General features: G+C 34.7%; 2 protein-coding genes across 2 annotated transcripts in view; both read right to left on the bottom strand.

Moving 5' to 3' along the window:
- The window catches only part of LOC117314605, a 35,846-nt gene extending 16,179 nt beyond the window's left edge, over positions 1-19,667 (bottom strand). The window contains exons 1-33 of the mRNA XM_033868672.1: positions 19,557-19,667; positions 18,975-19,163; positions 18,403-18,664; positions 18,172-18,201; positions 17,779-17,974; positions 17,001-17,152; positions 16,322-16,506; positions 15,950-15,991; positions 15,432-15,622; positions 15,011-15,168; positions 14,189-14,376; positions 13,744-13,803; positions 10,789-10,979; positions 10,323-10,483; positions 9,772-9,947; positions 9,571-9,606; positions 9,346-9,462; positions 8,970-9,149; positions 8,362-8,622; positions 7,845-7,874; positions 7,213-7,409; positions 6,847-6,998; positions 6,245-6,435; positions 5,931-5,975; positions 5,160-5,350; positions 4,767-4,924; positions 4,293-4,477; positions 4,070-4,129; positions 3,648-3,832; positions 3,088-3,248; positions 2,139-2,305; positions 1,098-1,133; positions 591-707 (exon numbers count right to left, since the gene is read on the bottom strand). Of these exons, the coding sequence (XP_033724563.1) occupies positions 591-707; positions 1,098-1,133; positions 2,139-2,305; positions 3,088-3,248; positions 3,648-3,832; positions 4,070-4,129; positions 4,293-4,477; positions 4,767-4,924; positions 5,160-5,350; positions 5,931-5,975; positions 6,245-6,435; positions 6,847-6,998; positions 7,213-7,409; positions 7,845-7,874; positions 8,362-8,622; positions 8,970-9,149; positions 9,346-9,462; positions 9,571-9,606; positions 9,772-9,947; positions 10,323-10,483; positions 10,789-10,979; positions 13,744-13,803; positions 14,189-14,376; positions 15,011-15,168; positions 15,432-15,622; positions 15,950-15,991; positions 16,322-16,506; positions 17,001-17,152; positions 17,779-17,817 (4,012 nt within the window). The 5' untranslated portion in view covers positions 17,818-17,974; positions 18,172-18,201; positions 18,403-18,664; positions 18,975-19,163; positions 19,557-19,667. The remainder of the gene's footprint in view (positions 1-590; positions 708-1,097; positions 1,134-2,138; positions 2,306-3,087; positions 3,249-3,647; positions 3,833-4,069; positions 4,130-4,292; positions 4,478-4,766; positions 4,925-5,159; positions 5,351-5,930; positions 5,976-6,244; positions 6,436-6,846; positions 6,999-7,212; positions 7,410-7,844; positions 7,875-8,361; positions 8,623-8,969; positions 9,150-9,345; positions 9,463-9,570; positions 9,607-9,771; positions 9,948-10,322; positions 10,484-10,788; positions 10,980-13,743; positions 13,804-14,188; positions 14,377-15,010; positions 15,169-15,431; positions 15,623-15,949; positions 15,992-16,321; positions 16,507-17,000; positions 17,153-17,778; positions 17,975-18,171; positions 18,202-18,402; positions 18,665-18,974; positions 19,164-19,556) is intronic.
- On the bottom strand, positions 17,857-24,649 carry LOC117314604. The gene is made up of 13 exons (XM_033868671.1): positions 24,616-24,649; positions 24,191-24,384; positions 23,301-23,458; positions 22,465-22,649; positions 22,097-22,156; positions 21,578-21,768; positions 21,076-21,236; positions 20,559-20,731; positions 20,067-20,102; positions 19,557-19,673; positions 18,975-19,163; positions 18,403-18,664; positions 17,857-17,974 (listed from the first exon to the last, which is right to left on the bottom strand). Exons 1-13 carry the CDS (start codon positions 24,647-24,649, stop codon positions 17,857-17,859), a joined length of 1,878 nt encoding a protein of 625 aa, XP_033724562.1.
- Positions 24,650-25,605: the final 956 nt, after the last annotated feature.

The following is a 25,605-nucleotide window of genomic DNA, read 5'->3' as shown; positions in this document are numbered from 1 at the left end:
AGGGGATAACTAGATACATGCATATTGTAAATTGGGGGCTTATAATATATAACGATGTGCTTAATTGGAGATTTTGATTTACTTCGCAGTAAGCAGAAATACGCATCTAGCCTGTACAACTTAAGAAAGTTATACAAAGGAAGTAAATGATTGCCTTTCGGTACCATTATAAATACCGGTTTGGTTTGGTTTGGTTTGGTTTATTTTGTTTAACGTCCTATTAACAGCTAAGATCATTTAAGGACGGCCTTCCGTGCGTGCGACATGCATGCGTGTGATGAGTGCGTATGTGTGTTTTGGGAGGCTGCAGTATGTTCGTGTTAAGTCTCCTTGTGATAGGCCGGAACTTTTGCCGATTTATAGTGCTACCTCACTGAAGCATACTGCCGAAGACACCCAGCAGGACACCTCACCCGGTCACATTATACTGACAAGCCCGTTGTCAGTATAAATACCGGTATCCATCAGACATATCTGTATACCAGACAATAGATGTAACTAAAGACACCAATAACGTTTGCACATTTGGTATCCTTCAAATGCATCTACATGCTCACACGTTTGCAGTGAAATCTCATGCGTATACTTACAATGTTGGCAGAGCCAGCCATAGTAGTAGCCGTCACAGATACAGTCGTATCTTCCACCCTGATCATCGCAAGTGGCGCCGTATAAACAGTTCACTGTGCTACATATGTTATCCATAGCTATAACATAGATACATACGTTAGTGAGGAATAAAACCACATTAAAATGGCGAAACGATCACAAGAATACATCGAATTCAAAAATCATTATATAATACAATTAACAAACGAGGAAATATGAGCTTAATTGAGAATAAACTTTTAAAAGTTTAATAATTTCTGATTGTAGAGTATACATAGACATTCATTTAAATAATATATAAAAGCAAAGATAATATCACGGTAAGATTATCGGGGAAAGTTAACATGCTATTTGGGATATCCAGGTAATAATATGTTAGGCTGACTCATTTAACATTGTAATAAAACATCTCTCAAAACTAACAAGGTTAATTAAAACATCAGTTTAGTCAAATAACGCTTAATAGTTCATTGTTTATTTTCACTTACCGACGGAAATAACAAAATTGTCTGCAATTGCCATTGCTGTAAATGATAAATAAAATCATAGCAGCTGTATAGGATATAGACAAACACACAGAGATTTTATTCTGACTTTATTAGTTGACAGTCTTTCGCTGTCAGTTCATTTCATTAAGAACATGTTTTGTACATACATACATGATATCCATATAAATGGTCATGTAGTAAAAGCGACAGTTCTGACAAGTAAATTGTCGAATTGGCGTGGCAATCTGCCCCTTTATCAAGTCATAAGTTAATTACAAACGATTACATATAAACATAGATCATAGAAAAGTACACATGTTTAGTAGACAATAACAAACAATATCGTTATGTTTGTGTTAATGATCCCCACGGTCGAAAATGAATTCGTCGATGACCTATTGTGATTAATTAGAAAACATCTTAAATGGAGTATAGCTGGTGTAAACAAATAAGTAAATAAATAAATAAATAAATAAAAAGATAAATATATAAAGAGTAAAAATAAGAGGTTAAAGAAAATAACAGCACAAATTAAATCGATGTTATGGCAGCGCGTGCTATATAGCAAATGTTTTTGTTTATCTTCGCAGTTGGTTCATTTCGTCCAACAAAACTCGATTCAAACTGCGGGCATCTGGCAGCAATGGCAAATTTCGGGTGGCAAATACCATATTAATGACTATGAAGATAGTAAAAGTAATCTAATAATAGTCTGTATATATATATATACATCTTGATAATTTGTATTTGTACAACAGGCTATAAGCAGACTTGTCATCCTTTTCAGACTTTACTTCAATTCTGATATTTAAACATTACAGTAATGAAATCCTTATCGCACTACGCGTTACATATGATTCCTTACCAGATCAGAATAGACGTATCACTCAGTGAGACCGGAATGTTGTAATCAATTGAATTACTAGTGTCTACTAGATGATAATGTTGCTATAACAATAAGAAAATATTTCTAAATAATGAGAAACAGTCTAAAAATGTAAAGAGATACCGAAATATCCTGTATGTTGTAACATAACATACCAGTGTTTTCTTCAACACTCCCTGCGTCACTGTAAAGAGCATATGGTGGTGTAGCTAGTGACTCCCATCCACAAGATCCTGCTCCTTCTACTACCCCGAACCATCCACTGTTGGCGTTACAGTCTACCCCATAGGAAGCTTCCAAGAAAAATCGCCTGTTGGTGTCCCTGTAATTTTGTATCGATACAGATAGATTTAAAATGTTTCGCTAAATTACGTTGATTTTGAAATGAAATTTATTTTTGTAAATCTACCAACGGATTAATAAGCAATAACTGTAATGGTTACTGGTTATGGATAATTTGATGAGCAAACATGTCATTGGAATCATAATTACTTCATCAGTTATTCGATGAATAGAAATGAATAAAACAAAAACAAAAAATATGTAAAGAAAAGCTACAAGAAATCGTCTCGTTGATGTCATAAGACAATTCTTGGGTTTAGAATAATTGCACTGAATTTTGTAATGTAATATAATTCATTGAAAGATTTTAGATGATACATTGGTAAAAATCCCTACATCTCGCCTTAGAATGATCCCTGGGGAATGAGAAATAACGAGAATGAATCTTCTCAAAAACAAACAATGTGTAGAAAGCATGAAATACCTATACAATTATATTCATCATCACATACATCTTCGTCACCTACCCCAAACACTGTTTATAAAACATGGAATCCTTATACAATTACATATATCACCAAAGATATCGTCGTCATCTACCAAAAAAAAAGTTTATACAGCATGGAATACCTAACCATTATTAGTCATTACCATAATCAACTTCAACACCTACTCAAAAAATCAATGTCTATAAAGAATGGGATTCCTATGCAATTACAGACACTGGCACATATACGTTCGTCACTCATCCAAAACAAGGTTTATAAAACATGGAATTGCTATACAATTACATACATTATCACAAATATCCTCGTTACCTACCCGAATACACTGCAGTAGTCTACGGGTGTTTCACGAGTCAAATCATCGTACGATGAGTAGAGGATACGGTTACAGTCAAACCAATTAGTCTTGTTAGACCCATGAGCATCGAAAACGACATAAGCGGCCTCTGCACCATCTTTGAAAAATGATACACGAACCTGTAAACATATTCAAGTATCCTGTTATCCATAACTGTTATGAAAGGTTATAAAAGAAATTCTATAACAAAAAATCCTGATATGTGATATGGCCCTTTTTTAGTTTCATAAGAAATGACTCTGATAAATTGATTGGCTCGTGCACACTAGCCCTGTTATAAAGCAAAATGCAACTGTATAAACAGTAATTGTATGACTTGTGTCAGTATTGCGTATTTTACAAAGGGATTATACGTTTACAATATACAGGAAAGAAAAAACTAATGTTTTGCACTGAGACAATGCTTTCCATCATTCCTGATCTCTATGCCATAAAAGACATAAAATATCTTTTCAATGAAAATTTGCCCGTGTGGTGATTACATCAAGGACCTAATTTCGCATCCATATATCACTTACCGCTTGTATATAGTAGGATGTCCAACCGTCAATGATGTTAGACTTGAACGTCATAGCATTGTTGGCCAATGAGAATGCCGTGTCGTTGTACTCGTTGACTATATAAGTCCCAGTAAATAAGTCATAAACATTGCTGGCGGAGTACACGGAGCCGGCAACAGCTACGTGAAAGGCCGGGAACCATCCTGAAACATAACAATTATAGACAACCTTATTTGTTGACCCCATTCCTGATCTTAACTGTGTAATATGTCACTAAATGTGTAAGTGTTTATTATATTTTCAGAAGATATACTGACCGTATTATAAAAATACAAATGTATAGATCATGTTTCATAACGGATATATTCAAAATGTCATATTAAAAGCACGTTATATTTGGTAATATTTTTGTTAAAAAATATTGAAATAATACCAGTTACCTTTTACAAAAACACCCATGACGTCAGCTGCTGGCATTGCTGCCGAATCCCAGGAACTCACTGCATCAAATAGATTGAAATAAATTTGAACATTTTCATATCGCTAGGTGAAGATAACTGAAACATCCACATGGACTGCGAGACTAAAACACAATTTAAAACGGTTCTGAAATACCAATGCAGCGTACAAAAACTGATTAATGTTCAAAATACTATGACGTACCACTCTGAGGGTAAGCGTAGATACTGCTACTACTATAGAGGAAGAATGGAGCTGTTTCCACAGTAGACTCTTGGTCAAAAACACAAGTCTGGGAAGAGTTTTCAGATACCATCATCCATCCCTGTACACTAGTACAGCTGGCACCGCCTTGTTTCAAGATAGCAAAATTACGTTGGTATCCGTCTCTACAAAAATATATACGTGAAGTGTCTTTTATTCCTACCTATGGTTTAATGGGATTAATAAAACGTGAATAAAATATAAATAACCAATATGCTAAAAAGAATGTTCCAATTAATTACAAGGGTTAAGAAAATCCGGCTGGGCCAGCAACTTCCGTATCAATTAATTACACATAGCTTATTTCCTTCAAAACATATACTAGATCAACCAACACATTGTGCACTGACTACGCTATATATTGGTCTCTAGATACTTATATGTATTACACGGCTACACCCACTATCGGCTTACCCTGCTATGCTGCAATCACTCTTCGCCTGGCTGACCATATCGTCATAGCTTGAAAGTAGGATTCTACCGTTAGCGAACCAGTCAGTGCTTGTCGAGTTCCGGCCGTCAAATATTGCAAACGCTACCTCTGCCCCATTTGAGTAAAATGCGTACTTCACCTAGAACATAGATAACAATTAATTGATTTAAACAAGTCGTATGTTATCGAGATTTATTAAACTATTTACTTCAGTGTCTGCAAGGATTGCGTTATTTAAGAAGTATATTGTTGATAGACTTTGAGAGCCTGGTTATACCTAGAACAATCGTTTTTACAACAGTCTATTAGGAAATGTGCACTTCCCACAGGAAACGGTAAGTTCCGTATAGGCTTATAAACGGCTTTACACGTACCATTTCGGTAAATGTAAAGGATTCTGACCAAATCCCAATCAATGACGATTTGAATGTAAGGCCGGGAGCTGTTGAAGTGGTTTGAGCTGAAGTATCCAGATAATTTTCAGTTTCTTCTGACAGCCAAAGAGATTCCAGACTTCCTGTAGAAGCAGCCACACCTTGTACCCCTTTAAATGCCATGAACCAATCTATTGGACAAAAGAATATTCGTAAATAGATTGTACAAAAGATATATTGCAAAACAAATTGAGACTTCGATATAATAAAACTAAAACGAATAAGTAAAAAGGGCAGCTAAAACTTTGATGGAGGTAACTCAAAACACGCCAAACATATATTTATATGCGGAGGTGCAATATCCCCATATACAATACATTTCAAGCTTCAGTATTGGATTTCAAGATAACGTCACTCACATTTTTTATCCCGAATCGTGTCAATAATCAATTTAATAAAAACGTGGCCTGCAGTTATACTACCAATGACGAATCATCATAAAAATGACATACTATTTAGTAAATATAAGGCAATACACAAACACATACGCACTAACCAATCAGAATGAAGGATCTGTGGATGATAACAGATGTAGCATCATCATATTTATTTAAACAGTGTCTGCTATATTATGCTAATATGCTTATATTATGACGAAATCAAAGTATCTCGGATCACGCAAAAATAGTCAAATTCGTTTTTGATAGATTTAATTTCAAGCAATGCAAATTTTGCGACATAGACCGATATAATATAAATGAAATGACTTACCCATCACAAATATTGCCAAGGCGTCTGCATCTCCAACAAGCGATCCTAAAAATGTACATTTTCCAAAGACTTGTATCAATATAGGCGAGTATGATGCATACAATCATCAATAAGAAATATATTAGTCCAATTCAATAACACTTATTAAATAATAATAGTAAGAGAACACCTTACTTATCGGTTAAATGGAATGTTGCATAACCTAATACGCGCTCTGAATACTGCACATATTGATATTCGCCTAGTAGATTTCTAAAATATACATGGAAGGAAAATACCAAAACCAACCTTCGTCATTTTATTATATATCTTACCCGATGACCACGTGACAAATTCCGTGCCAGTAGCGTATTTGATGTACGGCATAGTGTTCGAAGTAGTATCCCACTCGGAACAGCCGTCGGTTGCTCCATAGTCTTTGTACATTAGCCATCCACTCTCAGTTGTACAGCTGTCAAAACCCTGTCGACTTAAGTAAAACGTCCTCTTCTTTGTGTTGTCTTCTCTAAAATGTACAGAAAAAAAGATACCCATTCAGCCTGCCTTTATAGTTTCTGTGTCATTTATACCAGGTTTTATCAACCCGAGAAATATATCTGCCAATGACGAAATTGAAAGATAATGTGTTCTAAGGTCAAAAACAGTAACGTAGTGATGAATAGCGAAATGCTACGATAGTTTTATAATACACTGATATGTCAAAGAAATATAGTAGCCTATAACAGAAGATATCTTAAACGAAATTGAAAGATATTGATCCAGGGGATGTAATTCAGGCCGTTTTGTTAGGAAATCTACTCAACATTTTCATATATGTATACATATTCATTTTGAGCCACATGGCGTGAATCCGTAAAACCACCATTCTAAAACAGTTCACAGCTCAAACTTTGTGATTAAATTAATTCACACTAACCGCATCTGGCAGGAGATATTCTGCGTGGTCAAATCATGCCAGCTTGAATATAGTATTTTATCGCATTCCATCCAATTTGATTTTGTCTTCCCGAAGGTATCAAATACAACATAATGTACTTCTCTGCCGTCTTTCCAAACTGACAAACGCACCTGCGTAGTAAATAGTTACATCGTTATTTATTCATATTCAACTTCACCAAAATATAGCATATAATGCACAAATGTTAATATTCTGAGTTTAAGAAGTGTTTTTAATAACTCTAAACTTTTCGTTTCTGCTATGAACTGACATCGATAATATATCCTCATAATCCTCGGTTGTAAGTTTCATATTGCCATATTGTTCCAATAACATTTTACTTACCGCCTGTGCAGAAACACTACTACCCCAGTCGTCCCATATTCTTGACTTATATATGGCTGCGTTCCGACTGAAATCGGTTTTGTCTGTGACGACGGCATCTGTTTCCGTGTCACTCGCCGTCGCATCATAGTACGTCTTTACATCAGAATACCCAGACTTTACCTGGTTGTGACCTGCCTTGAATACAAGTCTCCATGCTGCAACAAAGACGGTTTTATCAACTGGCAGTTTGGTTCGTATTTAAAATACTACAATATAAATTTATTTGAATCATTTTCAAACTACATTCAGTAACTTAATCATGATATTTTCGAAAGAATACGTTTTTATACGACCAAAAGGACATGCATTATTATGAAACCTGTCTTAACTGAGTGATATAAAAATAATGACAAATATTTTCTTATGTTAATCAAAATGGGATATGTTTTATGGAACAAAAACTATAAAACACAGGCAGACAATCAAAGGTAAGAATACTTTAAATATTGCATTCTATGGGCATTTCGAGTGAAAATGCTATGTTTTGTTTTGTTAAACATGTTTACATACTTAAGACGTTATACATGTACATTATGTTTTACACAAATGATGCAGAGTATAAACATCTGACGATAAGTTGATGTACTAACCTCCTTGATAGGTATCCAGTAACTGTCTCTCTGAAACATGTAGATATACATTTAGCATTAATTTAATGTTAAATAGAATGACTACATTTCCTTTTTAATATACGCCTAAAGAGCATGATGATGTTCGGCTTCATGGAATTGAACAAAACTATGACCATTCGAAAAGGATGTCATTATCGACTATTGATAGCATGGAGATAACCAATGTTTATATAGGAAAAAAAGTTACATTACATTATATATATCAATCATATTACTGAATAGAAAGTGCTACATTGGATTCGTATAAGAAAACCCGCCTTATCGGTAGCATCCAAGGATATGGAAATATCAACACTGTGCAAGAGATATGTTAAGAGTTTTTATATTGTTATAAATAGAATATATCTTCAGAAATTAAGGAATTTCCGGAAATTTAGAGAGGTATGTAACTTTCAACTTTTATAAAATTTTATTTTGTGCGATCCTTATCAATAGTTAAGATACAGAAAATTATTGAGATATGCAATTTACTCACTAATACAGTTGAGTTTCGCGTATCCATATTTAAGCACGCTTGGATATGACGTGCATGGATCACCTCCAAAGTAAGAATCTGTGAAGAAGAACTGACAGCTATCTGTCTGCCCATGACAATATCCTCTTAGACGATTTATAGCATCCGCTGTATAGCAATTAGTTCCGTCGCCATAGTACGCGTCATCGACGAATATATAATATCCAGTCGGACAGATCATGGTGTAGTTCTGGGTCTCGTTTAGATTACCCGTGTTGTATTCTGGGGATTAATTGATAATTTAAAATGTTAAAAAATATGCAGATATACAGTATTTGTCTATTTAAATGTAGATATACATGTCTATTTAAATGATAAAACAATACGTAGGTATATTCATTAGTTTTTATTCATGGGTGTCCATGGCTCTGTATTGGATTTTTGTTTCAATCTTGTTTAGTATAATTACACATACATATTCAACCATGCATCAAATAACATGAACAGGCTATATTCATCAACAGTGAAAAAAGACAGACTGCAAGTTTACATGCAAAAAAACATGATTACATAAACCTATTTACATCTGTGGTGAAACGGCAAAATCAAAGAGCAATTTTAAAACTTACCTGGACATACGTCATGGTCCGGCACGCAGGTCTGAACCTCGAGGTCAGGAGAACCACAGTGTAGACCGTGTCCCACTGGGGCTGGCTCGGTGCAATTACGATATCTAAATTGGGTCCCTATTGCGTAGCATGATGTGCTGCAAGAACTCCAATCGGCCCACGTTGTCCAGTTTCCATCCACTGAGAATTAAATTTCCGAATATTTCATAATAATATTCATTGCATTGATAAATTTTGAAAAATGCTAAAATCTCATAATATGTATGCTCAAATATCAGATAACAAATCATCGAAACGCAAAATAAATGAATCAAAAATACAAATTAATGCCGATTGAATATCGACATGACTTATGATAAATATCAAGAACACTCACAGTTCTGGCATAACCAGCCATAAAAGTTCCCGGCACAGTAACATCGATATCGAGCTCCCCAGTCGTAACAGCTCCCGCCATTCTCACATTCCACTATATCACATATTGAGTCTTTAGCTTTGAAAAGAAAACATGATATACATAGTAATGTATTGAGTGTGATCGAGTAAATGATTTCGTAAGGCCAAAGTTATGACAAATTCTGTAAAGTCTCGCAATACTTACACATAGATACGGCAAACACATCCGCTACGGCCATATCTAAAAAAAAAAAAATCAAATATTGAATATTGACGGCCCTTGTATATAACGTAATGTTAATTGTTTCTCGAGAACAAATACCTCGTTTCAAGATCAATCATTTAGAAATCATTCATACTGCGAATAGGTAAATGCCATGTTATCTTATACAACTGCTATCCTTACCATCAAAGTTTTCAACTGTTGTGGTGTCACTATATATAGGAAATGGTCTTGCGTTCTTCGCCTCCCATGAACATGAGGTTGTTTCCTGCTCAATTACTCCGAACCAACCACTGCTGACTGCGCATGAGTCTCCGTATGCAGATGACATGAAAAACGTCCTGTTTAAACTATAGTCACTGCAAAGGCAAAATTCGGGAAAATGGGGATCTTAAGACACGATTTAAGTCTGATGGCTGGCGCTACGTAATACTCTTCAATATTTCTCATGAAAAAAATGAAAAGTGATGGAATCAATTTGAGTGATTAACCGTTATCTCCGACAGAAAATTATACGCACTCCATGAAACAAGACATGTTGCTAGATGAACAATTCATGGCATATATACTGAAATGTATTGACTGTTTTCTTGATTAAGAGTCAATTTATAGGCCACATGTTATATTCCTACATGTTATATTCCTATCACCCAAAGATACGTAATAACTACCTACTTTCTCTATATAACTCCGTTAATAATACAGACAAATATGCTCATCAGCAAAGAACATACCCCATTACACTGCAGAAGTCTCTCAGACCATATCGACTCACGTCCGTCCAAGAGGAATATAATACTTTCTCACAGTTGAACCAGCTTGTTTTGTCCGTCCCGTGGGCATCAAACACTACATATGCCACTTCAACTCCATTCACAAAGAAAGACACGCGTATCTAAAACAAAAAGAATATGTATGTTAGGTAGTCCTCCAAAATAAAAAAAAGACTAGCATTTGTCGTGTTTTTGTATGCTCGAGTGCTAAATGAGTTGTTGCATTTACCCAACCGCAATTACTTTCATAGTAGCACACTCATTTATTTTATATATGGTACTAAACATATCATGCATTCAGTTTATCATCTTATGAAGATAAATTTGTGGTTAACAATACTAGATTCGGCACCAGCGCATAAAAAGGAAGATTTAACAATTATATACATAATAATTTGAAACAAATAGGAAAGACAAATAATCCTACCGCCTTGATGTAATAGCTTGACCAATTATCCACAACATGGGATTTATAAGGCATGGTATCAGAAGCAAAAGAGAATGCTGTGTCTGTGTCATTGTATTCGTTCAGTGTGTAGTTTCCTGTCCAGAGATCATAAATACCCAGAGCCGGCGACAGATCGACCCCTTTAGCGACCTTCATCAGAGGATACCACCCTGCAATTGTGGACAGAAAAACACAATGTGTAACTTTTGTAAATGACCAAACGTGCTCCCATCCAGCTGATGACGATTGATACATTAGAATGTTTTAACATCACGACAGAGTTTAGATAATAACGGCAGATATTGAATTAATGTTTAGTTACACGACAAATATAGTGACATGATTCCTGTACTGCAAATCAACAAATGTCGTGACATAATTGATGTACAGTAAGATAACAGATACCGTTACGTAATCGATGTATAATAACGAAACACATATTGTGACATAACATTACAAATGCAATAATGATACAAACGTGTAAAGGGTAGTCCAGAAGAACCAAACGTGAATATTTTTAATAATATTTTTGGTATATAGGCAGTTTCTGATAACAATGTAAAACTAGAAATTGTTGGTTAACAATTTGACGGGCTTTTCACCTTCTTAGCATAAATGACCTAAAGGCTTGGTATTTCAAAAGGTAAGAAAAAAACTATTTAAAAACACTTGATAGGTCATCCGCATTCTAGTTTTGAATTAATCTGGCATCTGAAATAAAACGTTTCAACAAATGTTGGACGAGGGGAGGTAACTCGTACAGCCTTGTACGAGTTATCTCCCCTTGTCCAACTAACGTTATATCTCAGATGCCGTTATATATCTGATGCCAAATTAATTCAAAATGGCGTTCCGCGTTAATGGTAAACGTTACCGAAACACCAAAAAACATGAAAATCATCAGAATAACATTTTGAATCATACTTAAATTTCTTTTTTTGGAAAAAGATTAAAAAATGAAGATTTTCTAAAAATAGACTTATTTGACCCCATAGCAAACGCTTTTATTTGACCTCTAATCCTAAAACTTTTAGTGAGTAAAAGCTAGAGCCAGCCTTTAACTACAAATAACATAATTACCTGACCCCTGTAAAATGAATACTTTTTTAATTATGGGCATCTTAAGCTTTTTAATACATGACGTCATGGCGGCCATCTTGGATTTCAAATCAACTTAAAAAATAACATAACTTGGCCAGGACAATCCAAGGATTATTTCAGCTAAGATTGAGCTGAATACCACAGGTGGAACTTGAGAAGAAGTTTAAAATGTAAAACTATTTTTAATATAGAATATATACTGGAAATTCAAAATGGCGTATAACGGAAACCGTATGTGTCACAGAAAAACTGAAAACGTCAAATTCATCAGAATGACATTCTACATCATACTAAGAACTTCTTTTGGAAAAAGATTGAAAAATGAAGATTTTCTAAAAATGGACTAATTTGACTCCATAGCGAACTCTTTTATTTGACCTCTGACCTTAAAACTTTTGGTAAGTACAAGTTAGCACTAGTCATTATCTACAAATAACATTATTACATGACCTTTGTAAAATGAATACTTTTAGAGTTATGGCCATTTTAAACTTTTCAATACATGACGTCATGGCGGCCATCTTGAATTTCAAACCAACTTAAAAAATAACATAACTTGGCCAGGACATTCCAAGGATTATTTCAGCTAAGATTGAGCTGAATGCCACAGGTGGAACTTGAGAAGAAGTTTGAAATGTACACACTTCTCTATTGAAATATATAGGGGGAAATTCAAAATGGCGTACAACAGAAACCGTATGTGTCACAGAAAAACTGAAAACGTCAAATTCATTAGAATGACATTCTGCATCATACTAAGAACTTCTTTTGGAAAAAGATTGAAAAATGAAGATTTTCTAAAAATGGACTAATTTGACTCCATAGCGAACTCTTTTATTTGACCTCTGACCTTAAAACTTTTGGTAAGTACAAGTTAGCACTAGTCATTATCTACAAATAACATTATTACATGACCTTTGTAAAATGAATACTTTTAGAGTTATGGCCATTTTAAACTTTTCAATACATGACGTCATGGCGGCCATCTTGAATTTCAAACCAACTTAAAAAATAACATAACTTGGCCAGGACATTCCAAGGATTATTTCAGCTAAGATTGAGCTGAATGCCACAGGTGGAACTTGAGAAGAAGTTTGAAATGTACACACTTCTCTATTGAAATATATAGGGGGAAATTCAAAATGGCGTACAACAGAAACCGTATGTGTCACAGAAAAACTGAAAACGTCAAATTCATTAGAATGACATTCTGCATCATATTTCGAAAGAATTTTTGAAAAAGAAGGAAAAATGAAGATTTTCTAAAAATAGACTAACTTGACCCTCAGGCGAGCTTTTTCATTTGACCTCTGACCTCAAAACAATGCATTATTAAAAGTTGGCCCCAGATTAGTCCTACAATAATATATCTTTGAAATTATTTTAACTGTTGCCGTTTTGGAGCTATGGCCACTTAAGCAAAATGAGATATGACGTCATGGCGGCCATCTTGGTTTCTTGACCTACTTGAAGATGTTGCTGTCACCCCTTCAACTCATGCCATATACAATAGGCATAACTGACTTGGCATACCTTTTACCATTTTCCCACAATTTGTGTGACAAAATAAAATGCAGAAGAAGAATAATAATAATAATAATAATAATAATAAACAGAACAGAAACAATAGGTCTTTTCACCACTTTTGGTGAAAAGCCCTAATAAACTGCGTCGCACAGCAGTTTTTGGCCTTCACTGATTCGTTTAATATCTTCAAACCGTAATGTGAACAAGTAATTGTTGTAAAAACTACAAAAAATGATTCATTACTTGTGTGCTATTGGTTAGAATGTTCAAAATACGTCCAATTTATCCATGCTACACTATACTAACCAATAATAAAAACACCCATGACCTCTGCGGATGGGAAATTGACACTGTCCCAGCTCCAGGCTACAAAAAAAATATATAATGATTTGGTGAACGATACATGATAAAAATGCAAGTGATATCAGTTGGAGATAATGGAAAACACCTTTCACCATATACAGTGTGGATATGATAAAGGGTGTTATGGTTAACATCATTTGTATATGGATTAACTTTGTACTTCCTTAAATGTTGGTTTCGCGGAATACTAAATACTATGACAATCATTAATGTTCTTAGTAACCATGGTATGTACATTGCATCTAAACGTTACATCTGAATATTACCGGGTTTTGTTCAAACACAATATGTCAATATTCTGATCATTTTGTTACATAATATAAACGCTTGTGGATTTATTTGTTTATTTGACTACAAAAAGAGTCGCAATACAAATATTGTCAATTACATGGCTGTGGAATCCCGTAAGATGTGCCATCGCTGTACAGGAAGTTGGGACGGTTTTTCCCAAGATAAACGCTATTATCGAATGAGCAGTAGGTCGATCCATCGACATCCTGAGTCAGCATCCATGCTTTGTAGCTGGTGCATGTTGTCGAAATGTCATGAGCAATTAGGAACCGTCGCCTCGAATCACTGAAGTAATTAAAACAGGGAAACACTGTAGCGTAAAGTGTATCCATAACGTTAAAAATTATGACGAATACATTGATTTTAATATCTGGTAATTTGATATGAACAAAAACCCAACCTTTTCATTGTTCTATGATTTAAAAATATGACGTGTAATATAGGTAGGTAGGCTTAACAAACCACCTGTAACAGCTAAAAGGCATCAGTGGCAAAACTGTTATGTATTCCATTTTTATAGGTATAGCAAAGCCAGCTAACTTGACTTTATACACTAGGAGTTATAACAGTTGTACATTTTGTTGATTTCATCTTCCTCCTAGAATATATGGATTATGTGAGGTAAATTTAAATAATCACAAATCTCTAAATAAAACTTAAATTTGAATATTTATTTTTGTATGTAAATATGTTTTGTTCTTTTACTGTTAACGTGCATGGTTTAGAAGTATTCTTATTTCAGCAGGTTTTGTGCTAAACGCATTACACATTATATACCTTATATATATGACAGATAATGCTGATGCTATTATATCTCTGCTAATCTATCAAAATTTGGTAATACGAAATGATTTGAGTACACCAAAATAAGTACGTTTACAGTATTTTATAATAAAAGCAAACTTATGAAACATCTTACCTTGAAATACTGCAATGGCCGATTGATGCTGTTAAAATGTCCGTATACCGAGAAAACAGTATTTTGTTAGAAGCAAACCAAGACGTTTTTGTAGTACTTCTACCGTCGAATATTGTGTATGTTTTTTCGATGCCATTGGTGAAAAATGCATATTTTACCTGAAAATAGATTTTTAAAATATTGATAACAGCGTTTGCCAAGCTTATTTTCAAATCAGTAATCGTGTGTTTATTTCACTTATGAAGCAGAAAATAATTGCTAGCAAAACTGATACCCAACAATACTGACTACAGACACCCAAAAATCTTTTTTGCGTTTTCCGAGATTCACTTTATCGTCCCATTGCAGAAATTCATAGTTAGGGTAAAAATTTAGTTTTCAAATTTTCTGAAGTTAAAAATGTGTATGTGAAATATTGTACCATGTCTAAGAACGTGAATGGATCGGACCAATTTTCCAGTAAGCTGGATTTGTAAGCTACGTTTGGAGATTTGGTAAGGGTAGTAGCCGTTATGTCATTGTCATTTTCTGTATCCTCAAGTGTCCACAGGTTGGCAAGTGTTCCAGCTCCTGGTGTGATTTCTTCTACTCCCTTAAACACCATATGCCAGTCTGAAAACAAAATGACAATCATTTATCTGTGACAAAAACTTGTTTCATTGTTGAAGATAACAAAACACTTAACTCGGATTTTTTTACATGCACATCAGTGAATATATATTGGCAAATAATAATAGATGAAAAATAATACATAAAAATAAATATCACGAAGAACCAGTGGCATAGGCACTGTGATGACCTACAGTATTATATCAGTATTCATGTTGTCATCATTACCGTCCTATGGGTGTTGACAAGACGTATATCGAGACACATCTAAAGTAAACTAAACATCATTAACTAATTAACATTCCTGTTTTGATTACTTTATCAACTTACCCATCAGAAAAAGTGCCAGTGAATCTGCTGTTGTCTTATTTCCTATTGAGGAAGATAATGTATATTAGTCCCAGCTTATAACTATCACTTACAAAACTCATTAGTATAATGAAGGTAGTAAAGGTCCTATTATGTTTAGATATATTCCTGGTATGTATATCTTATGCATTACATCTCCGGAATTTATGCTTTATAAATTACTGTGTCAGCATAACTTAATTACGCAACAATGGAGATGTAACATTATCTTTAAAAACATATTTTTTTAATATGATAAAAACTAAAATATCAGTGTGCCACCCGACCACCCATTATCTTCTTTGCCGTCCTAATGAAAGGGATGCTACACTACTTGATCCAAATCGTACTTACCGCATGCCCATTGAACACGAAACCCTGTCTGTGAATACCATATCTGTGGTAATGAAGTCGTCGTGTCCCACTCCGAGCAACCGTCAGTTGCCCCGTAATCTTTTAGTACAAACCAGCCTGTTTCGTTAGTGCATGACGTATAATCACTTTTCATGAAAAAGTTTCTCTTCCATGTGTCACCATCACTAGAAAACAACAAACACATACGTGTTCATGACATTAATGGTAATACTTTCTGCTTGTTACTTAAAACTATTAACTGAACTTGTGGAATAAAATTTTCCAACATATATTTAGCACCTTTCTTAAGTAGAATATAACATAATGCCGTTTCAATCAAACGGAACCTGGAATTAACAGATAAAAGTCATGAGTTCAGGTATCTCATATCGTACCCATTTATACTCAGTTATGGTCGCCTGGATATATCAATCGCACCCACTGAACCCATGGTAATCGATACTCCCTTAACTAAAGGAAGTCACTTGGGAATGATTTAAAGGAAAAACCCTTAACAAAGATTTTTTTTTTATTTCTCATATCCAATAATCCATGGAGATATCAAGTTAAGGGACGTTAATGATATGTAGGTCTGATCAACGTTCAAAAATATTACCTCTGGTGTCATTTATGAACCTAACAATACTTATTATTCTGGTTTGAGTTGAAACACATTTACCTCTTCACACATGTATAATTTCCGTCTTGTAGGTCATGCCAGCTTGACTCGACAATATTGTCGCAATCAAACCAATCTGCCTTTCCTTTCCCAACCGCATCAAATATAGCATAGTGCATCTCTCGACCATCTTTAAACACAGACAATTTCACCTGTAATTTAAGGAAATTACAGATATATATTAATTTAGCAGCTTAATGGAAATGTATCGTCAAGTAGATCAAGTAACAATATTTCCATGATAAAAAATATGATATGTTCAGTAACCTTTTAAAGACATTTTTCTAATGTTTTTTGAAAAACTATTGTCAGCTTCAAATATCTCTCCTGTGGTCAGTTTGTACACATGAAATTAGTGTAGATATCGCCGAACAATGTATAATACGATTGACTGTATACGGTGCATAGGGGAATCAGCAACTGAAGGCTCACTGGATGATAGATTTTATGCAAGTATTGATCATTTATAATTTCTGCTAGGATCGCCATCTTATTGCTTTGTAAGGCTTAATTGTTTTGAAACGTATGCGTATAGTTCGGCTAATACAAACAGAAAGTTGTTACGACGCAATCAGGACGAAATAAACGTTTACAATTTGAACTAGCTAGATCTATCAAAATATTCCCTAAATTCAATATATGTCTAGTTATATGGTCCGACGAGGAATTACGATTTTCATAAGAACATATGTAGAAACATATTATGAAAAAAAATAGAATACTAACTTTATATACCTTTACGAAAAGTACTTAACATGTCTGAAAAGTATCAACTTACAGCGCTGGAAGATATGTTGACACCCCAGTTATCGAGCATTGTTGACTTTGTAAATAGTTCCCCCGGCGCTAAAGTCGGTCATGGCTGCCGTGTCAAACTCGTTGTATGACCCAGAAGCGTCGTACAGTGCCATGATATCAGCATAACCGGCAGGGAGGAGCTGTTCCACTCGGCACTTTGAACGCTAGTCGCCAGGCTGAAAATGGAAAAATGATGGCATTAATATTAATAACAAACTTTTTTAGTTGATATTACAGTTATAAATAGAACAAAGTCTCATAATGTCATTAAAATAACAAGCGTCTGAATATACAACACACACGATTGCACGTTATATCACTTTTACTTATTTTCATAAGTAAATGGCAATTTTTAATTGCTTAATGAACTTACGTCCTCGGAAACTGTCCAATTCACGCCGTTCTGGAAAAATGAAATGTATGTTACGTTAGGTCAGAGCAGAAGTATATTTATATTTGCATTTGACATCACTGTCAACACTACATAATATGCTATTCGGATTATATAACTCTATGCACGTGCCTTTAGTACCTCTTTTACCAACACATATTGATTACAATTTCCTCTAATGTCAGTAAATATTTGCATCCGCCTATTACTTACTTGCGCAGTAAAATTTTGCACTTCCCGTCACAACAGCCCCCGGATATGACGTACATGGATTCCCTGAGAAGAACGTGTCGGAGAATGTCACATTGCATGTGTCTGTCAGCATAGTGACAAGCGGCTCTCATGTCTTCTAGCGCATTGGTATCATAGCACGTGCTGTCGTTGCCATAGCTTGCCGCGTATACATGTATATAAAAACTAGGGGGACAAACCATGTAGTATGAAGTGTCTTCTGCTATTTCGCCGGTGTTGTATTCTAAGGAAATAGAATGTATTGCGAAACATTAGTTCGCATTCTCGTTCAGCAAAAACAACTTTCGAAACACATATATTCAATACGTTAATTACTACTTAACAATCCTCACTTATTCTTTCCTGCTTGAGAAAGGACAGACATATACCTAATGCGGTATAGAAGTGTTTAACGCTCATTGAAGTCCAGACAGTACCGATATTTTCAGTTTTCATACTTTCACTAAACAGAATCTCCTTGGATCTCTCATTTCAGATATATATATAATTACATAACCTCAAAGCATGTTTACGTTACACACTATTCAGTTTACCTGAACAAATATCGAGGTTCGTTGGAATACATCTTAGGGTCTGTAATGGTTCTCCGTATGTAGTACAGTCGTGTCCAATCCCTAGCGGAGTTGGATTAGTACATGTCCTTGTCCTGTAGTGAGTACCCTCGGCATAGCATGTCGTAGAACAGTCACTCCAGTCCGTCCATGATGTGTAATTACCGTCAACTGTACAGAAATAGATCAAGGGTAAAATAAGATCAACATGGTCAATACAGGTATGCTATTCTCTAGTTGATATGTTGATGATATCTACAAGTGTTTACATATCTACAATAGTTCACAAATGTCTGTCCAAAAATCTGTTGATTGATGATCACAGATGAATAAGAAAATTGCATTGATCAAAGTTAATGACTAAGTAAAAGAATCTTACTTTGACGTGACGTTGGTAAAGTGTGCACATCAATGGATACATTCTGATACAGAACATAAATAGAGGTAATCTGTTCTCTAGATATCCTTGAATACTTTTTGACTTTTATCACATCACGAAATTATTACATTGATCAATTAATCGTTGATAAGTGATGATATTAGATGGTATCCAATCAAACTTACTATTCTGACACAGCCAACCGTAATGTTCGCCCTCACATAGACAGCTATATGTGACTCCCCAGTCACGGCAGGTGGCGCCATTTTCACATGTGACAATATCACAAATATTATCCATGGCTGAATGAATAAGACATGTATGCGTTTATATTTGAAAAGAATAAAGAGAAAGATAGAATGTATAGTGAGTAATATTCGCGGAGGATTTAATTTCGCTACAAATCAAGATATTAAGTACGGAGCGAAAACAAGTACCACGCAAATATGTACATACTTCATTTGTTAACAATGCGTGTTTTCTTAAATTAAATACCACGACACAAAAGCACCATTTTAACAGTTATACAGTGAATTCGCCGGAAACCATTCGTATTTCGCATGATGCGTCATATTGTAAAACATAACATGATTATCATGCTAATCACATAATCCATCAATACTATATAACTTTACTGTGCATTTAGATCCAAGGAAAATTTTGTATAAAATGAAAACCAAAATCTGACAACTTACAAACAGAAACAGCAAACACATCAGCTATCGCCATTCCTGAAACATTAGACAATAAAAACAATATTCGATTGAGTAATATATTCAGGCCTACTAACGCTGCTATACGTGTTAGTGTTATATTAGAGAATGTTTCGAAACTAAACACTATATGTGACTCCTAACAACATCATTTTACCCTTATGTTTGAAGGGATGCGGACAGATGTTTAATCACTGCATGTTGGCGACTAGGATGTGATATGTTTCCATAATAAAATAAATGTTGAAAAGTAAAGTAAAGATAATGGTCTGCTAATATACATATCATAAACATTGCACTATCATATTAGACAATATGCTATACTTGCTTAGTTATCTCTTGCACTAGACTAGAGAAAACGTCAGCATTAAAGTTTGTACTGTACCCTGGACATTTTTATGTACTTATTGAAAAAATCAATCAACATATGTCTTATCATTAGTATAAAATATATCATGACATGTTTATGAGTACCGTCATTCAGTTCAAGTGTCGTTGTGTCGCTGTAAAGGGCAAAAGGAGCGGATGTTTGTGTCTCCCATGAACATCCAGTACCAGCCTCTGTAACCGCAAACCACCCACTATGTGTGGCACAGGCACTGCCGTATGAGGACTGCATGAAGAAGTATCTACTATTTGCTGAGTCTCTGTTTTATGACAGAAAAGAAAAATAACACATGTTTTTGATAAGTATCTATATTCATATTCTTTATGGCAAATGGCAATGGGGCAGCTATATATTATTTTCTAGTGTTATGTTTCGTCGTCATTATTTTGTTATCAGCAAAACGTATGTACGATTTCTTCAAATATTCAACATTAATCTATTTTCTCCTAATCATTCAGTAATGGCAACAAATGATGTATAACTATTTTGAAATAGTGTTCATCTCGTGTATCAATGATTTGGGTAAAACATGAAGACATAAAATAGGATTTTGCCAAAAACATTTTAAATATTCATTACACAATAATCATCAGTAATACATACCCGGCGATACTACAATAGTCCTTTCTCCCGTATCTACCAAGATCCGTCCAGGATGTGTACAAAATTCGGTCACAAGAGAACCATGTTGTTTTGTTCGAACCATGGGCATCAAAAACAACGTACGCCCGCTCTGTTCCACTGACGATAAAAGACACCCGTACCTGTCAACGTGGATCAATGTTTATTACAGTATAAACTTTCGAAGTTAAATATTGAAGCATTTATAAATATTATGATTGAAAATATTTGAGTATGACAGCATACATAGCAGAGGAGCAATTCACAATATTAAAAAAAGTATTTTGGTATAATATCTAACTCACGATTTCAATCAAAAATTGGTTACAGCATTCGATTCAATATTTTAAGCTCAAATCACATAGTCATAACATAGCATACAGTAACACATACTTAAATACAACTATTTGAGTCACGCCTGTAAATTTACGTTAACTTCTGAAATATGGTGATGCCAAATTTAACGGATAGGAAAGCTTTCTACCGCTCTGATGTAGTAGCTCGACCAGGTGTCAACCAGGCTTGATTTAAATGGCATAGTGTTGCTTGCAAATGAGAATGCTTGATCGGTATCATTATATTCATTCATCGTATACGTGTTGCTCCATAGATCGTATATACCCGTCGCTGGGGAAATGTCCACGCCTCTAGCAACCTTCAGTACGGGGAACCAACCTAAAACGTTAACAGATAATGCAAACCGTTATTTACTATACAAGACCGAGGACAAATACAAATAAACACAATGTATTGGTTTGCAAGGACATATCTGACAAAGTATAGGGAGAATAAGGTCAGTGGTTCCTGAAGGGTAGGCGTCTTCTGCACCATCCTGATCATGGATAAGTTACACGTTGAAAATGGGTTCTTGGTTGTTGACAAGGGAACCGTTAGGTATATGAAATCATTACATTGTAGTTGTAGTTTGATGTTTCATGTCATCTTGAGTTGTGTAACATATTTGTTTTAAGCATTAATGCATTTTTATGCATACGATACCAACCTTTTATAAATACGCCCATGACATCTGCCTTTGGAAAGTTCGTGCTGTCCCATGAAGACGCTAAAAGGAAACAAGTTATAATAAAACGATTATACGTGGTGAAAAGAATTATATAACATTGTTACAAATAATATACCATCTTCCTTCAGTTAACTCGTTCATTAGCTTAATCTTACGATCATATTAGCATTATTATAGTATTACCATGATTTCATTAAGTTTGCCAACAGTTGACCATGATTACTAGAATCAGTTTGATGATTTTGATAAACCACATCAATAAACAAAAAATACCATCATATCAATCGCTGATCATGGAACCATTGTTATTTTTTATGGAGGCAGATTTATTGCAGGGCAATACGTACACGACTGAGGATAGCCGTAAACGTCTGTATTACTGTAGAGAAAGTAGGGCTTTGTGGCAACATTGGATTCCCTCTCAAATGAATTACATGTACTTGAGCTTCCGTAATCAAACATCATCATCCAGGCAGTTGTCGACGTGCAACTGCTGCTTTGGTAAATGACAGCAAATGCTCTAGTCGAGTCCCTTTAACAATAAATGTTAAATGAAGCATGACTTTAGTTCACTCAGTTGGACATTTTAAAATTTCAAGTCTAACACATAATTCGTAAATTACACATTAATAGAGAATACATTGTCAGTGTCTTAAAATATAAGCTGTATGTTGGCGAGGGTAAAGAAAGACAAAAGTGGCGAGCCTTGGCGAGCCACTTTTATTTTATGTCCCGAGCCAAAAACACAGCTTATATTTTAAGACACTGACCATGTATTCTATCTATCCTGCAACAATGAAAAAATAATCATCAAAAATAATCATTTTGAAGTGAAACGGTGTCCAAAATGACAGAAATATATTCGCCTTTTAAACGTTGTTTCACTTTGAAGTAGGTCAGTCGAATTGACGCACGTGCTAAGATTCCAAAATGCAGCTGTTTTCCGTCACTGCCGTATACAGCAAAAATATATACGATGGGTGTATTCCGACAATGCGGTGGCAGTTGCAGGATAATATAAATTATATGACCACTGTTATTTAATTTATTGCTAATTGACACTTCATTTTAATATACTTAGTGTTCATTAAACTAACCAAACCTGTAACGGTTAATATATATATTCCTTTAATCTCATACAATTTAATTATAATGTATCATACCGTACATTGTATATACATACCCTGATATACTGACAGTAGTTTTGCCGGACGTTGTGATGTCTGTGTACCGTGAAAAAAGGATTTTACTGTCCGCGAACCATGTTGTTTTTGTTGTGCCGACTCCATCAAAAACAACCCACGCTTTCTCAACTCCTCCAGTGAAATAGGAATATTTGACCTGTCAAGGTCATACAATACATAAAATTTGTTTTGTCAATATACGTATATCATGGGCAATTAAAACAAACACGATTCAATATACTATTACATATCGTTTAAAGCAAATTCCTCCGCCCAAAACGATTAGCAGTATATGCTACAAATGCATATACGTTTACTATGACAATACCACCAATATGTTAACTTAATATCAACTTACCTTTGCCTTTATTTTCAAATTAAGGCCAGTATGAACAGCTAATTTCGCCACCTACTACATAACTATTGTAACGCTAATCGCCGATGATGATAACTTTCATGCGAGTATAGATATTGTTTATGAATTTTGTAACGCCAATCCCATCACACATTCAGTCTAAATGACTCGTAAAATTAATTTTTGAAACATCAACAAATCTAGATTATGTGTTAAGCAAATGAGAATGAAATGTGGTTTTGGTTGAAACAATGAGTTGTAGTTTGTTTTTGACATCGACTAACGAAATGTTTTCTGTTGTGTTTTGTCTAAAAAGTTTGAAACGGAAGAGTACTTCAGTCGTAATAACGAAGAAAGCAGCTTTTATATTATGATTAAATCTCCATTTTGTTTCGCTTATTGGGGAACTACTCTTGTACAAGGACAAATAGAATAACCGACTGTTCTTCAATTTACCAGAAACTTATCTGTAATCTTTGTTACCCTAAACCAAAATGAATGACAATCCTTAATAAATATAATATGCCCACTTACCATATCGATAAATGTAAAGTCATTAGACCAGGCCTCAACAGCACTGGACTTGTATATATTGGCAGGCGTGTTAGTGACCGATATAGCTGACTCGACAAGGTCATTTTCTGTGTCACTTCCGGTCCATAGAGATTCCAGACTTACTCCTCCTGTTGGAGTTACACTTTCCACCGCTTTAAACACCATGTGCCAATCTGAAAAAAAATAATATGCTACCTGTTCAATCCCTTGATCTGATAAAGTGTGAATACATATCAACTGCTATATAATTGAACCTCTAATCGGGATTTCATTTCAACGTACAGCTTGATAGGGTATCGATCGGCCATAATAAAAATATTGATATGAAAATGATTTGATACTACAAGCATTAACTGGCAGTAATCAGTTTACTTATTACTGTTTTCCAAATACAAGTTGCTTACCAACAATTGATATTGCCAATGCATCAGCCTCCATTCTGTCAGCTACAACAGAATAAGCTTATTATAGTACAACATGAACAATAAAAACACAGTTAAATGTTGATTAATGAAATAATTGTTAGGCAGTGAGACTTCTACGAATTTGATTAACGAAATCTATGTTTTTCTTTTTATCATCTGGGAATGTAGCTTGCCTCGTACAGGGTCTGAGCAGATCTGACGGAAAGTAAATGAAAACAAACTTACAGGAAATTATGAAAATTAGCTTGATAATGTTTATAAGCAAAAATATAGAACTTTTTTCACATAATCAGTAAGGCAAACATACCACTGATCCAGTGCTTACCTGTTGACCACTGGACACGTGTACCAAGCCCTGAGTAATATATATAGGGCATGGTCATACTGGTTGTGTCCCACTCGGAACACCCGGACGTTGCTCCGTAGTCCTTCATCATGATCCAACCTGTCTCGTTTGAGCAGCCAGCATAGTCACTACTGATGAAGAAACTCCTTTTCTCTGTACCTCCAGAACTGTAAAAATACATAATCATATATGCTACTGCAGCTCTTCAAGAGACCATAAGTGGTCACTCGTCACCAGGGTCATTACAATATTTATAGCAAAAAAGAAGAAGAAATTTAACCATACATACTTAGCGAAGTGTAATCGAGGAATTAAAGTGCAAGGAAGTCTCTAAACACTTAGATCACCATATTTCATTAACTAGTCAAAACCTCTTACCTCCAATATCAACATTGCCGTTTCAAATATTAAACTATTAGTTCGTAAACTTTGAATATCCTTAGTTAGCTCTGACAGTTTAAAATGCTTTTAAATAAATCAAATTTGAAAATAGATAATTAAATAATAAATAGACAATAATATAGAAATATAGATATATATAAAAAAAAAAACAACAACAAATAGATACAGTAACATACTTCATTGTGGTCGTCGTGTTGCCATCAACGATGTCATGCCAGCTC

This window comes from Pecten maximus, chromosome 16, assembly GCF_902652985.1.
Source record: "Pecten maximus chromosome 16, xPecMax1.1, whole genome shotgun sequence".
Taxonomy (NCBI): Eukaryota; Metazoa; Mollusca; class Bivalvia; order Pectinida; family Pectinidae; genus Pecten; species Pecten maximus.
This window is presented reverse-complemented; position numbering and strand designations above follow the sequence as displayed.